The 14,780-nt window shown below is 33.3% G+C and overlaps 5 protein-coding genes across 8 annotated transcripts in view; all 5 read left to right on the top strand.

The window, feature by feature from the left end:
* LOC133845025 (ryncolin-1-like) overlaps positions 1-2,994 on the top strand; it is a 128,554-nt gene extending 125,560 nt beyond the window's left edge. Inside the window, exons 1-3 of one of the 2 annotated variants that reach the window (XM_062279357.1) lie at positions 1,544-1,648; positions 1,706-2,796; positions 2,865-2,994. In XM_062279357.1, the coding sequence (XP_062135341.1) occupies positions 1,568-1,648; positions 1,706-2,796; positions 2,865-2,973 (1,281 nt within the window). In that variant the 5' untranslated portion in view covers positions 1,544-1,567 and the 3' untranslated portion in view covers positions 2,974-2,994. Of the gene's footprint in view, positions 1-1,543; positions 1,649-1,705; positions 2,797-2,864 lie in introns of those variants that run through there. The other variant, XM_062279358.1, reaches the window with a different exon arrangement.
* Positions 2,995-3,463: 469 nt separating this feature from the next.
* Positions 3,464-14,780, top strand: part of LOC133845023 (ryncolin-1-like) — an 81,400-nt gene continuing 70,083 nt past the window's right edge. The window contains exon 1 of the mRNA XM_062279354.1: positions 3,464-3,556. Coding sequence (XP_062135338.1) covers positions 3,476-3,556 — 81 coding nt within the window. The 5' untranslated portion in view covers positions 3,464-3,475. The remainder of the gene's footprint in view (positions 3,557-14,780) is intronic.
* LOC133845031 (ficolin-1-A-like) lies at positions 3,854-4,952 on the top strand. 2 transcript variants are annotated; one of them, XR_009894677.1, is made up of 3 exons: positions 3,854-4,197; positions 4,261-4,726; positions 4,786-4,952. XR_009894677.1 is itself a non-coding variant. In XM_062279368.1 (2 exons), exons 1-2 carry the CDS (start codon positions 4,116-4,118, stop codon positions 4,880-4,882), a joined length of 708 nt encoding a protein of 235 aa, XP_062135352.1. In that variant the 5' UTR covers positions 3,854-4,115; the 3' UTR covers positions 4,883-4,952. The 2 variants fall into 2 exon arrangements, 1 of the variants encoding a protein (XP_062135352.1); XM_062279368.1 differs by having other exon boundaries at positions 3,854-4,726.
* On the top strand, positions 5,511-7,110 carry LOC133842748 (fibrinogen-like protein 1). Its single transcript, XM_062275959.1, has 3 exons — positions 5,511-5,624; positions 5,694-6,802; positions 6,867-7,110. The coding sequence occupies exons 1-3, from the start codon at positions 5,541-5,543 to the stop codon at positions 6,973-6,975; spliced, it is 1,302 nt and encodes a 433-aa protein (XP_062131943.1). The 5' UTR covers positions 5,511-5,540; the 3' UTR covers positions 6,976-7,110.
* LOC133843087 (angiopoietin-related protein 7-like) lies at positions 8,958-10,499 on the top strand. 2 transcript variants are annotated; one of them, XM_062276470.1, is made up of 3 exons: positions 8,958-9,071; positions 9,141-10,264; positions 10,349-10,499. In XM_062276470.1, coding segments are annotated over exons 1-3 (1,206 nt in total). In that variant the 5' UTR covers positions 8,958-8,990; the 3' UTR covers positions 10,350-10,499. The 2 variants fall into 2 exon arrangements, with proteins under 2 accessions (XP_062132454.1, XP_062132453.1); XM_062276469.1 differs by having other exon boundaries at positions 10,323-10,499.

The raw sequence follows: 14,780 nt of genomic DNA, 5'->3' as shown, positions 1-14,780 counted from the left end.
ATTTTTTGTTGTTGTTTTTTTTTGGGTTCTTTTCTTGGGTTCTTAAGCCGGGCAGCAGCAGCAATAATAGAAGGGCAACCGCAGCGAGTTGAATGCCACATATCAGGCAGCGGCTCAGCTGGCTTGCATCCTGCCTGCCTGCCTGACTGCCTGCGCCCGCATACCAAAATCCCTTGCCCCTTGCAGCACGCTTGCCGCAACGCACCGCATCGCGTTGCATTGCGCGATGTTGCGGCTGTTGCCACAAGTGCAACGCAGCGCGAAATTCCACTCATTTTTAACAAGTTCTCGGTCGCTTTTGTTGCCCAACAATGCGAAGGTTAAGCCAGAGCCCAATGGAGTCGCTTCACTTCATACATACATTGTAGTCGAGACTCGGTATCATCAACTGCAACGACAACGGCAACGGCAACTGGCGGCGACAAGGGGCAACTTGCTGGCTTCCTCATCGCTGCCTTGGTATCTCTCATTTTTTATGCGTAGCGCTTGAGGTAACTTAAAACTGCCGCCAGCAGCCAACAGCCAACAGCCAACAGCCAGCATAAGTTCGAGTACTTGCCACATTGTCAACGTCAGCGGTCGCTGCCTCCTTTTCCCTTTCCTCCTTTCCCCTATCATCTCAAGCTAACATTGAACACAATCAGCTGTTGCTGTTGTTGTTATTGTTTTTGTTTTTGTTGACGGGTCTTCAAAGAGAATCTATCTCCGGGTACTGACAATGTTTGGGACAATTAAAGCTGCTTTTGCTGTTGCTGCGACTCAGCTGACAGTGCACAGTGGGCACAATGTGTACAATATATGCATGAAAATATTTTACAAAATACTGTATTTGAAATATTTATATATGTTTGTATATTTTTAATATAATTTCCTCGTTCTGTGCAGATTAAATTTTAATCTTTAGATTTTAAAATAAGCATTTTTATGCCCGCTGCCAATAGGGTATTAGATTATTATATCTTTGTACCTGGATCTCAGAGACTATAAATATAAATATAACTTGCTATATTTGCAGATAAAATTCGCTTTTCAATTTTGCCATGCCCACTTCCGCCCACACAAATCAATACAAATATAAAAAGAGGCGTTATTTTGAAGTTAGAGTCTCGAATTGTGGCACAGACAATAATAACTGTACAGTAAAATCCGGTTATAGCAACTTTAAAGGGACCGGAAACGCACTAACCAGAATGATGCTTAAATTTGTGTACATTATTTCGCTGTATTTTTCGGTTTTGCATTCAATGCTGTAATTGTACAAAATAAATACTTTTGCAATTACTTGCATGAAGCCTCTCTGAGACAGACGATCGCTTGTTATTATCTCTTAGCACGGAGATAGAATATTTATATACACTATTATCATCCAACCCCGGATCTTGCGTTATCAGCTAAGTTCGAATTCGTTATATTATATTTTTATAAATATATATGAAAACATATATATTTATATTGTATATATACATATATAATATATATCAAGCGAATCGAGTAAAGATTTTCGTAGATTGAAATGCATTATTTAGTTCTATATTAATCTTGTTTGAAAGCAGTCGTAAGAATCGAAATGAGCAGATTAATAATCAACGCAGTTTTGTTACTGATAGTGCAGGAAATATATTTTGTAGCCACAGCTACCGATCAAGAGGTGAGAGCACAGTGTAACTAAAAGAATGCTAAAAGCTAAGTATTTTCTTCTTATTAGACGTGTGAATCCGACAGAGAAATGGAAAAAAAGTGCCGGATTCATAATTACAAAACAGTGAAACCTTTACTTGACTATTTTAGACAGGTTAGAAATGAGTTAGAAGACAAAGAAATTAAGGAAAATAAATTAAATGAATTAAGTTCTGATCTTATGAAAAAGTATCATGAAATTGTGAGAATTCATGAAAAATTCATTAAGGAGGCAGCTCTGTTAGATGAGTATAAAAACAAACTACTGAAAGGGGAAAACGATTTGCAATTATGTAAAAATAGAGTTTATAAGTTTGAATCTGAGACTAATTTACAACAAAATGTAATTGTGAAATTAAAAGGAGAAATAGCTGAGAAGTCCACTAAATTAGAAAATTGCGAAATCCAATACAAAAATCTTAATTCTAGTTTATTTGAAAAAGATGAAAATATAAAGAGATTAAGTGAGAATATTCAAAATAATACTGAGCATCAAAAAACACTTGAAGTGCAATTAGAGAAGAGTAAAACTAAATTAATAAAACAAGATAAAGATATTCAGTTATGCCAATCTGAAATTGATACATTGAATAAGACTTTACTCAATACTCTAATCCCAACAAGTTGCTCTCCTTATGGAGATTCAGAGGTTCATCCACTCAATGTTTCTGGGATAGGTTTCTTTGATGTTTTATGCGATAGTCAGTTAGCTGGACCTGGATGGATTGTAATACAACAACGAGTTGGGGGAAATGAGGATTTCAATAGGGATTGGGCAACGTATCGCAAAGGTTTCGGTTCTTATAAGAGTGATTTCTTCATGGGACTCGAGAAAATACATCGTATCACGAGTTTGCAACGTCACGAACTTTACATACATTTGGTTGCTGTGAATGGAAGTACCTACAACGCTCGTTATGACGACTTCAAAATATCTGATGAAGACAGTGGATATAAACTGAGTTTGGGTAAATTCAGTGGAACTATTATTAAGGATGCGATGAGATACGCTAAAAACACGAAATTCTCAACATTCGATAGCGAGAACGATACGCATTTAACATACAACTGTGCGGATTATTACAAAAGTGGCTGGTGGTACAAGAGTTGTTATAATTGGTAATTATTGCAAATTGTTATTTTTGATGGAATATACATAATTATTGAATTTGGTTTTTCTTATGCAGTAATTTAAATGCACTCTATGGGCCAAACCTAAATTGGTGGGGAAATGACTATATTACAATAAAAGAAGCTAAGATGCTAATTCGCCCCAAAGAAGCGATCAAGAAGTGATAAATTGAAGAGTTGAAATTCCTCTATAATGTAATCTTTTAAATATATTTGTTGTATTACGAATTTGCTTTCATAATAATTATACGATCGACTATTGAATGCAGTACTTTATTTTTTAATTAAAATATATTCGGTTTTAGTGTATTTTATGTTTTTATGTAGCAAATTGTAAGTCTCTGGAATAGAGCTGCAAATTCTTAAAAGTAAGTAAACTTATGAATTTTCAGTATATACATTTCCAAGCGAACGACATTGAAGGTAAAGTAACTTAATAAATGATCTACAGATATTCGTTTCTTACCTAAGCATACAATAAATAGATTATATATATATTTTATTTTCTCTTCTGTTTACCCGATGAGAGAGTCTATCTCTCTTTAATGAAACATTCAATTGCTTGTATATTACCAAAGTTTAAATGTTAAGAGCAGATTTATTTGTAGATTTAAGTGCAATTTTCAGTTTTATATTGATCTTGTTTGAATGCAGTCGTAAAATCGAAATGAGCAGATTAATAATCAACGCAGTTTTGTTACTGATAGTGCACGAAATATATTCTCTAGCTACAGCTCCCGGTCAAGAGGTGAGAGCACAGACGTCACACTGTATGTGATTAAGAGAATGTTAAAAGTCGAGTATTTTCTTCTTATCAGACGTGTGAATCGGACTGACGAATGGAAGAACAATGCCGCATTCATAATTATAAAACTGTGAAACCTTTACTTGACTATTTTAGACAGATTAGAAATGAGTTAGAAGACAAATAAATTATGGAAAATAAGTTAAATGAATTAAATTCTGATCTTATGGAAAAGTATCAGGAAATTGTAAGAATACATGAAAAAATCATGAAGGAAGCAGTTCAATTCGACGAAAGTAAAGTACAGAAAGGAGAAAACGATTTGCAGTTGTGTGAAAATAGAGTTGAAAAATTGGAATCTGAGAACAATTCGCAAAAAAAAATTATTGAAAATTTAACTTCAATTTCCAAACTTTTCGAGAATTATGATAAATGTAAAGAAGAATTAGCGAGTGAATCCAATAAATTAGTATTATGTGAGATTGAATTAAAAAAGCTCAATTGTAGTCTTCTTGAAAAGGATACACATATCTCTGAATATACTGCAAAAATCCAAAATGTAATGGAATATCAGGAAAAAATTCAGTTGCAATTGGAGGAGAGTCAAAGCAAGTTACAAAAGAAAGATAAGAATAATGAAATTTGTAATGCAGAAGTTGATAAACTAGTAAGATTTGTGAACGCATCTAGTTGCATTCCGTTTGCAGAATCTCCTGTTATTCATAAGATACAAGTTTCTGGAGTTGATTTCTTTGATGTTTTATGCGATAGTCAGTTAGCTGGGCCCGGATGGATTGTTATACAACAGCAAGTTGGTGGAAAGGATAGATTCAATAGGGATTGGGCCACCTACCGCAAAGGCTTCGGTTTCATTGACAGCGATTTTTTCCTCGTTTTGGAGAAGATCTATCGTCTGACGAACTCTCGACGACACGAGCTTTATGTGCATTTGGTGGCACTTAATGGCACTATATACTATGCTCGTTACGACGGCTTTAAAATATCCGATGAAAATAATGGATACGCACTGAGTTTGGGTGGATTTATGGGAAATGTTTCTGAGGCGATGCGAATCATTGAAAATCTAAAATTCACAACATTCGATCGCTACGACGATAAAAGATGCGCGGATCATTACAAAGGTGACTGGTGGTACAAGAGCTGTTATAATTGGTAAATATTATTTATTTTAATTTTTAAAGTAATATAATAATGGAGTTTTTCTAATGCAGTAACTTAAATGCTGTCTATGGAACAAACTTTAATTGGTATTTGGACGTCAAAGTTGAACTTAAAGAGGCTAAGATGCTCATTCGACCCAAGGAATAAGAGAATAAGTAAAAAAAAGAAATTTGATTTTGTTCTAATGGATTAAATAAATGAATACTCAAATATAGAATACCATTTATTTTACGTATCGACTTAAATTTGGATTATCCCAATAAACGAGATGAGTATATACTGTAATTATAATATTTGGCACAAAATTGATTTTATTATAGGAAGTTTAACATCTGATTATAAGATTATAAACAAATTAAAAGCAAAAACACTGTTTTACTTCTGCTACAAAAGATAAGATACAATATTATGAAATTTAATGTCAAGGCCTCTAAATTAATAATACAAAAAAATTGGGTCGCGTTTATCGGTCCTACTTGATGTGACATCAACACAAAGGTGGCAATTAAGCATCGTCTTTGGGGATGCTAGGTAAAGCTGTAAGTAAATGCTATCGAAAATCGTTCAGGTTAGACATCAGGAAGCAGACAGTCTTGTTTCTTCTGACGTTTTGGATAAAAAGTCTATAGTATCATCAATTGACCTCCTCTGCTGTTCAGACCTTTCAATTAAATCCGAACCAATTGTATATGTATTAGTTTTAAATTCGCACAATTTGACTGTTCAGAGCAGAGTTCTTCGTCGATTGAAACGAAATATTTAGTTCCATATTCAAGTTCCATAAGTGCAGTCGAAAGAAGTGAAAATGGGAAGACAAATAATATTAAACGCAGTTTTGTTACTAATAGTATACGAAATATTCTTGTTGGCTACAGCAACCGGAGAAGAGGTGAGAAAAATTACTCCATAAGGTAAAGAAAAGTGAACTCTAAAAGCGTAAAATCTTTCTTTTTATCAGCCGCGTCAATTAACCAACAAACAAATTGATGAACAGTGCCGATCTTATGCTGATAAAATCTTCAAGCCAATACTAGTTTATTTAGAAAAGAGCGAAATAAAGGAGAAAAAGATAATTAAATTAAATTCCAATCTTATGGAAAAGTATCGAGAAATTGTAAGAGTCCATGAAAAAGTAATGAAGGAGGCATTTCAGCTAGATGAATATAAAAACAAAATATTAAAACAACAAAATTATCTGCAATTGTGTCAGAACAAAGTTAATGAATCAAAAACCGAGATTTTTCACCAAACAGTAATAATTGAAAAACTTACACCACATATGATATTTTCAGAGAATATTGTTAAATGCAAAGACGAATTAGAAGAAAAATCAAACGATTTGGAAACTTTAGAACTTCAATTCAATAATATAAATTCGAGTCTTAATGAGCATAATAAAAATACAATTTCGTCATACGAACATTTTCGAAATGCAATTGAAATGCCAACATTGGAGTTGAAATTAAAAGAGAATAAAGCAAAATTAGTAGAGAAAGAAAAAGAATATCAATTATGTCAAGCAAAAGTTAGTGAATTAAATGCGACTGCAAAGGAAACGAGTCCCTCTGATTGCATTCCTTTTGGAGAGCATCCTGGTATTCATCAAATCAAAGTTTCTGGCATCGGTTTCATCGATGTTTTGTGTGATAGTCAGGCAGCTGGACCTGGATGGATCGTGATACAACAGCGAATCGGTGGAAGCGAGAGTTTCAACATGGATTGGGCAAACTACCGCAGAGGCTTCGGTGCTTTCGACGAGGATTTCTTTCTGGGCTTGGAGAAGATCTATCGTCTGACCAACTCTCGTCGCTATGAGCTATATGTGCATATGGTTAGTGCAGATAGCAAAGTATACTACGCTCATTACGATGAATTCAAAATATCTGATGAGGATCATGGTTACGCATTGAGCAGCCTTGGCAAATTTGATGGGAATGCTGGTGATGAGTTCAGATTCCATGAGTACATGCGCTTCTCAACATTCGATCGAGATAATGATATGAATAATCGTCTAAATTGTGCTGACTTTTACAGCAGTGGCTGGTGGTATCGCAATTGTTACGATTGGTAAATATAGCAAATGTGAATTAGGTGTAATTCGAAATTAGTTATTTTTCTAACTACTTTTCAGTAATTTAAATGCAGTTTATGGGCCAGATCTAAGGTGGTCGACGTATTCTACTCGTGTTCTCAAAGAAGCAAAGATGCTGATACGTCCCAAAGAAGAGACGAATAAGTAAAGGCAACTGATAATTTAATATTTATTTTTTTTAATGAATTAACTAAATGTGTATCTTTATATTGCTCAATTTAAAGTTGTAAATTTGTGTTTGTTCTCATGTTTAGATGGCAATAAATGTGTAAAATAAAAGGATTGTAATATATATTTCTATATGTTTAGTTTCGCAGCAAAAAACTTTTGATCCGAGTCCATGCTGAGATTCTCCATCTGAGCTGCAATGAAACAGTTGGTGCAATCGTTGCGGATCTTTTTGACTCAGACCACAACTCATCGCGTCATACTTTAAATGTACTGAAAAATCATACCCAATTGTTTTTTTGAACATATACTTCACAGCCACTAAGTAAAAGAGTTACCAAAGAGGAGGAAAACAAAGCAGGTCGAAAAGATCTATCGATTAAACAATCAAATTTTGCAACTACTTCGTGTGAGTTCTGCTCATAATTTCGGTCAAAGAGCTGGATTTAATGTGGCATTTTCACTTTTTAGATATGACTCTTTTCAGAGTTTTTCTGTATATTGTATTGTAACTTAAATTTGGGTATATATCCTAGCTTGTTATAATTGAAAAGGCGAAAATAAAATAAATAAAAAACAATTTTTTATTAGAGTAGAGTAGGCTCGAAGCGATATTATTCTTAAATATACCGCACACATACTGAAATATACTAAAAACTGTATTACAAAGGTCAAAGAAAGCGATGTTATTCTGAAAATATACCAAGTTTATATACCAGAAAAATACAAAAATATATCAATGGCTATATTGGGTATATTGATATAGTAATATGTTATATACAAAAATATTTCTGTAATAATTTCGATAAATTTTATCTGCAAACAAATTTTCAGGAATCTTAATTTTTATAATTATTATTATAATTGCTCGATCTTGAATATTAAGCTCGTTACTCAATTCCTTTTCGATTTGCGGAGGCGGAAAAAGGCGTGACATAAATTTTAAACAAACTTATTGGGCCTGCAAACATAACAAGTACTGTAAAAAAAATAATATCTCTATGTCTTATAGTTTTTGATATGTAGGTGCTCATACGCACGTGACTCGGCTATTGAGGCTGATCAAGAATATATACTATATACTTTATAGAGTTGGAGATGCACAAAGGTACCATATGGGTAGCGGGTACAATCATAGGGGCATAGCAGAGCGGTCTGCAATTGTGTCCAATTAAAGTTGAATTCTAATACATTAAATTCCAAACTAGTTAACAAAAAAATTCCCAAATTAATTTTATTTTTTATGTTTAAAAGGTACAATTTAAAAATTTCAATTTTTACCTAATTGAGGTCGAAAAAGTGGCAGAAAATCAGAAATAAATTAATAAATCTACGGTAAACAGCGGTGGCGAAATTAAAAAGAACAGCACAATAATAATAGTCTACCTCTTTAGTGGCTTTAATAGTGATTACTCCTTGGTCTGCACTAGATCCGACAACACGAGCATTTGGTTGTCATCGATGACAAATTAAATGTTAAAGTTTAAAATTTCTCAGGAAGACATTGTGAAATGATAAAGAACATGTGACTTCAACAACTACAATGCTCCTGAAACATGTTGCTATGAATTCCACAGTTGTTGGCGTTACGTTAAATTTCTATAAATGGTTAATATTCTAAGTGAGTATCAAAACGTGCATTATTATGAATATCTTAATAGAATTTGCGCTGATTATTATAGGAGAGACCAACAAAGCATTAAATTGACCCACCAAATATCGTGAGAGCTGCCGAAAATGTCCTAATCAAATAAAATTTAATATCATGTTGATCATCAAAAAGCAAGCAGTATCGTGTCTTGTATCAACATATATAGAAAGTCTATATATAGTATCATCAATTGACCTCCTCTGCCGTTCAGACCTTTTAATTAAATCCGAACCAATTGCAAATTCGCAAAAAATTTGACTGTTCAGAGTTGAGTTCTTCGTCGATTGAAGCAAAATATTTAGTTCCCTATTCATCTTTCTTGAGTGCAGTCAAAAGAATCGAGAATGGGTAGAAAAATAATAAAATCAGTTTTATTACTAATACTACACGAAATATTATTTGTGGCCACAGCTGCCGCAGAAAAGGTGAGAACAATCCCACGATAAAGTGAATAATAGTGAACTCTAAAAGCGTTTAAACTTTCTTCTCGGTAGCCGTGTCAATTAAGTAATATACTTAGCGGATCAAATATTGATGGAATTCTGCAGCCAATACTAGACTGCTTACATTCTGGAAATGATTTAGAACTAAGCAAAATGCATGAAGATCACATAAAGGAATTAAATGTTAATAATTTTATGGAATATCAGGAAATTGAAAAAATTCATGAAAAAGTCATGGAGAAGGCAATTGAATTAGATGAGTACAGAAACAAAATACTAAAAGGAGGCAACGATCTTCAAGTGTGCCAAATTGAAGTTGATAAATTAGAATCTGAGATCAATGTACAAAAAACTACTATTGACAGATTAAAAACCAATTCCAAACTTTTTGGGGAATATGATAAATGTAAAGATGAATTAATACATAAAAGAAATAAGTTAGAATATGTAAAGCTTAAAGTAGGCATTTTAAATGCTACTCTTATGAATGCATTAACTAGGAAACCTAATTTGCAAATGCAAAAAATAACTGAAAATCATAAAACAATTCAATTGGAATTGGACGACTACCAAAATAAGTTACGATTGAAAGAAAACGATATTCGGTTGTGCCAAGAAAATATTGGTAAATTAAATATGACAACTCAGAAGCGACAACACACACGTATTCCAACTAGTTGCATTTCTTTTGGAGACCATCCTGGTGTTCATCAAATAGAAGTTTTGTACTATGATGTCTTCGATGTTCTATGTGATAGTCATATAGCTGGGCCTGGATGGATTGTAATACAACAACGAGTTGGAGGAAATGAGAGTTTCAATAGGGATTGGACAACATATGGAAAAGGTTTCGGTTCGTTTGAGAGTGATTTTTTCCTGGGCTTAGAGAAGATCCATCGGTTGACAAGTTCGCAAGATTATGAGCTCTATGTGCATTTGGTTTTCCTAAATGGCACCATCAAATACGCACAATACGACAACTTTAAAATCTCGAATGAGGATAATAGTTACGCTCTAAGCAGCTTGGGCAAATTTAAGGGAAATGTTGTGGATGAGATGAAAAACTATGTGAATAGCAAATTCTCAACATTCGATCAAGACAACGATACCGAAGACGTCCACAATTGTGCAGAGCATTTTAAAAGTGGTTGGTGGTTCACGCATTGTTATTATTGGTAATTATTCCAAATCTTCTAATTTACATTGTTAATTAATATTTCGTTTTTTTTGCAGTAATTTAAATGCATTATATGGAAAAGACCTAAATTGGTATCCACCATACGAGCTTAAAGAAGCTAGGATGATGATTCGCCCCAGAAAAGTGAAGTGAAGATGGTTTATAAATTGCAATTGAAAATTTGATTTGTAATTACTTTAAATGATTTAATAATTTATTAAATAAAGCGTCACTATAAAGTCAGATTATTTTCTTTTTGTATATGAATTCTCAATAACATTGCTGAAATAACTTTATTAAATGACCTACACAATCTATTCCTTATTTAAATTTCTAACAATTTGTTTACGAAAAAAAAAGATTAAGTAAGCAAGCGTCAGCTCGGATTTACTGATGACGTAAAAAAGCGAAGCCAGCAGCATTGGCGTTATGAAACTGACTAAAGAGGAAAAAACATTTAGACGGAGACTGTGACTATGTATCAGTAGAGAAGAGAGTACTAATTGCTGATCTATATAGCATGATGATTACTTAGTATGATTATTCAGAGAGACTAATGATTGTTCAAAGAGTCTGCTGAGTCGAGTTTACTGCGTCATCTTCAGGGAGAAAAAGCGCGGAGCAACTTTTGAATTATTTCTTCTATCTAATGCTCGTGCTTGTTGTTTACTAGAATTCTACAACCTTTCCTGTTAACCCGAACAGAGAGTCTACATACTATTTTCGCGCTCAGAACTTTTGAGCTGCTGTGAAATTTGTTGCATTTCTTATTTGCAATTACACAGGAACAATCCAAAAAAAATCAAGCGCAAAACAGAAAAGGATGCTAGTTGCTAGGTTAAGTATAACGGAAGAAGTTGCTATTAGTCAAGTGGAAGCAGTTGCTAGTTCGTTAAGAGTATAGCAGAAGACGTTGCTACAATACACGGAGACGCAAACGTTAAAAAGAAAAGGATGATAGTTGCGGTCATACTGTTGGGTGTTTGTAGGCGAGTGCAAGAGAGTACGCAATAGTCAATTGCAAAAACAAGCGCAGGCTGATCGTGTCTAACCCATAGATGCACTCAGCTATTTGAGTATAAATACGTTCATTTGTAAAAACAAAGAGCAAATCTCAACAACAGTGTTGTTGATGATAGACCAAAGAAGAGTGAGTGCGATAACGTTATATATTTTATTGAAGCTAGAGCAAGAAGAATGAGCGCGATTGCGCTATATATAATATTTTTATATTTTACTTGCTTTGTAAGTATTGCAAATTGATATTGTGAAGGTATATATTATTAATTATATTAATATTTAATGATTTGTTATACAGAAACTTATAGACCACAACTAAGTAGGTTATCCAGAAATTGGTTAATTGATGAAGTTAAGATGCTTATACGACCCAGACAATAATCAATTAAATAAGATATGATTTTTAATTGTATCCGCAAATTTGTAAATTGCTGATTTATAATGTTTTTTGTTGATTATCAAAATACTTTCTGTTTAACGTATTAATTTAGTCGAGTTAACTTTATGTCAATCAATAAAGTTACCTCGACTAAATCAATTCCTTTTTCTTATATAACTTTGTTCATGGGAGTGTTCTTTGCAAAGATTTAAAGTTAAAGAGTTATAGGCAAAGCTGTGTACTCATATCTATCCATAGAAAGGGAATGTGCATCACCATTCTCATTAGCTTGTTAAGCAAACGAAAGTTATACTCAAATAAGCAGTGCTAGAAATATAAAATGAAAATTTAAAATCAAAATCAAGACCTATCCCAACATTTTTGTGCAACAGATAAAAGATTGAGCAGCCGTCATCGCAAAAAATGACGTACATACCACATATATGTATGTATGTTAGACGATCTTACCTCTAATCAGCTTCAGCTCAGTGCTTCATGAAAGTAAATTATCTGTTTATACCTTCTAAATATTTTTATTATAGTTCTTTTTTGAAAAATAAAAGTATAAGTTGTATAGTTTACGCTTTATTTATTACGAGCATCTGCTGGTAGATCAAATATAATTTTATTATAATTTAAATATTCTTTTTATAGCTTATTTACAGCCAAATAAAACTTAGCTGGCTATTATCTATCTGAATTGTGAAGTCAAAGTCGAGAGCATCTAATGGTCGATCAAATATAATAACTATGAATTGAAGTGTAATTTCGCAAATTGAAAATGTTAATTGTAAATCTAAAAACTTAGAAAAGCTCGAATTTTCTGGTGTACAGTGGAACTTTCCTTAACGGTCAGCTCTATTAAACGAACTCTTCCATTAGGCGGACATATTTTGCGTCACTTTTGTCGTTTTTCCTTGTTTTTGTTTTGTTTTGAATCAGCTATCATAAATACTAACATATATAATTATTAATGCCTATTTCGGTAGTTTTTGTAGTTTGAATTCAATTTTTGATTGCATTTTAAACCAAATTTGACCACTGTGTGCGCTTTGCTGCTATCGCTGTTGTTTTGCTTTCTTGCTGTTGCTTGCTTCTTGTTATGTTTTCTTTTATTATTTTTTTTTGTTGTTTTCTGTAACCTTAGAACTTCTCAAGTTGTTGCTGCCTTTCTCGCCGCCTTTGTAAATGGGCATAATACCGGAAACCCACAACAACGACAGCGACAACCAACGACAACGACAACAAACTGAATAACAGCTGAGCTGAGGCGTTTGCAATGCGGTTCGCTCTGTTGCCTCTCACTCATCATCATACGAAGCGGACAGACAGACAACACCGTATAAAACGTCATGTTTAAAGTTCCTATGTAACTCTCTATACCCCCGCCCCCCCATTGAAACCCCTGATCAACTCTTGGCGATCTTTTACATTGGTTTAGTAGGAAAAACTTGCCGTTGGTTCCGGTGAAAATGCAGAAGAAGCCTTCAACTTAAACAGCTCCGTTTAGCCCCACAATTAATAGAATACAAACAATTCCACACTCTTTAGTATCTCTTTGTTGGTTGCTTGTTGTAACTGGCAGCATAATTACCACATATTTTCTGTAAGTGGCACACAACGCAAAACTTCCCATTTAGTCCAAAGTTCTTGCCACTTACTGGCTAACTGACTGACTGCACGGGAAATGAGATTCATTCTTTTGCTTTTTTTGCCACATATTTGCCTGGCTGACTTAAGTATAAATAATAAAAACAAGTAACACATTTTGAGTCGGGTGTGATGGACTTTGAAATACCCGCAACTCATTTTCATTAAAACAATATTCTACGAATATAACGAGAAAATATTAAATTGCACTAAATTATATATTTAGTATATTGATAAAGTTTAAAGTTGATCAAAGTTCAATTCAAAATATACCATGGGGTGTAAAATATACGATTATCTGTTGGTCTTTATCATAAATAATGAAATAAGTATGAAAACTTAAGTCGAGTGTGATCGAATGTGAGATATCCGCTACCTATTTTGAATAGTATTCTTAAAATATACCAAGTTATAACGCAAAAATACTAAAATATACAAAAGGCTATATTTGATATATTCATTAAAATTGTACAAATGCTTTCACCCAAACAAAAAAGTATTTCTTAAATACCTTCAACAATTATTATCTGATCGTAAGCAAATTTTCAGGAGTCTTAAATATTCTAGTTATTTTTTCATGTTCGCGGCTCTAGCTTTAAAATTACGGACATTAACGGATATATATTGTCCCGGACGTTGACGCTGATCAATTTTATTTACGTTAAATTTTCCCGCAAAAATTAGAAAAAAACTCAAAGAAAATAAATGGTAAACATATTATTCAAGCTTCAGCATTAATACATAAAAAATATATAATATATTTTAAAAATGTTTCACCTTAAACATTTGGTTTTTTTTTAAAGAAATATAACAAATTGCTACTTTTATATATTTTATAATGTCGGAGATTCCTCCTATTGCCTGTTGCACACATTTCCCTCTACCCTACATGGGTATAAAAACCGAAGCACAATTAATTCTTCAAACTAAACCAATTCAGCTGCTTAATGTTTAGCTAGAAAGTAATTCGTTATAGTTTATCATCAAATAATCATTTAATGGCATCGTGTGATTCCGGCTACTTTTTAATCAGTTCATAATTATGCCTATATTAAATTAAGCTTCAGCCATATCGAAATGTTCCAGCACAGATCTACTCATAAGTGGTGTAATTAATAGAATCGACTCAACGACAAAGCAATGCGAACAACGATACAGATAGAGATAGAGTGCGTGGGGTATTGGGATTGAACGGTGGCTCTTTTATGCTGCATTTAAGGTAATTTACATAATTTCATAATATGCAAATTGACGCCGGCTAGATCGAAGATAAAACCCATTAAAAGCAAACCAACAAATCAGCAGAGTTCCGGGCTCCACTCGAAAAAAAAACACACACAAAAACAAAAAACCAAAAAAACAGGCGGGAGGTCGCCAGCTCAAATAAATTGCAGATCGGTATCTTTTGATGCGTAATTAATAACTGCGCGTGAAAAACAATGAACTGAGGGGAAAAATGAAAAGA

This window comes from Drosophila sulfurigaster, chromosome 3 (genome assembly GCF_023558435.1).
Source record: "Drosophila sulfurigaster albostrigata strain 15112-1811.04 chromosome 3, ASM2355843v2, whole genome shotgun sequence".
In the NCBI taxonomy this organism is placed as follows: domain Eukaryota; kingdom Metazoa; phylum Arthropoda; class Insecta; order Diptera; family Drosophilidae; genus Drosophila; species Drosophila sulfurigaster.
Note: the sequence above shows the minus strand (reverse complement) of the source record. Positions and strands in the feature narration are given on the sequence as shown.

Coding starts and splice junctions, on each gene's coding strand:
- LOC133845031 (XM_062279368.1), top strand. CDS start 4,116: ATGGAATATCAGGAAAAAATTCAGTTGCAATTGGAGGAGAGTCAAAGC. Junction 4,727..4,785: donor TACAAGAGCTGTTATAATTG/GTAAATATTATT, acceptor TTTCTAATGCAG/TAACTTAAATGCTGTCTATG.
- LOC133842748 (XM_062275959.1), top strand. CDS start 5,541: ATGGGAAGACAAATAATATTAAACGCAGTTTTGTTACTAATAGTATAC. Junction 5,625..5,693: donor CTACAGCAACCGGAGAAGAG/GTGAGAAAAATT, acceptor TCTTTTTATCAG/CCGCGTCAATTAACCAACAA. Junction 6,803..6,866: donor TATCGCAATTGTTACGATTG/GTAAATATAGCA, acceptor ACTACTTTTCAG/TAATTTAAATGCAGTTTATG.
- LOC133843087 (XM_062276469.1), top strand. CDS start 8,991: ATGGGTAGAAAAATAATAAAATCAGTTTTATTACTAATACTACACGAA. Junction 9,072..9,140: donor CCACAGCTGCCGCAGAAAAG/GTGAGAACAATC, acceptor TCTTCTCGGTAG/CCGTGTCAATTAAGTAATAT. Junction 10,265..10,322: donor TTCACGCATTGTTATTATTG/GTAATTATTCCA, acceptor TTTTTTTTGCAG/TAATTTAAATGCATTATATG.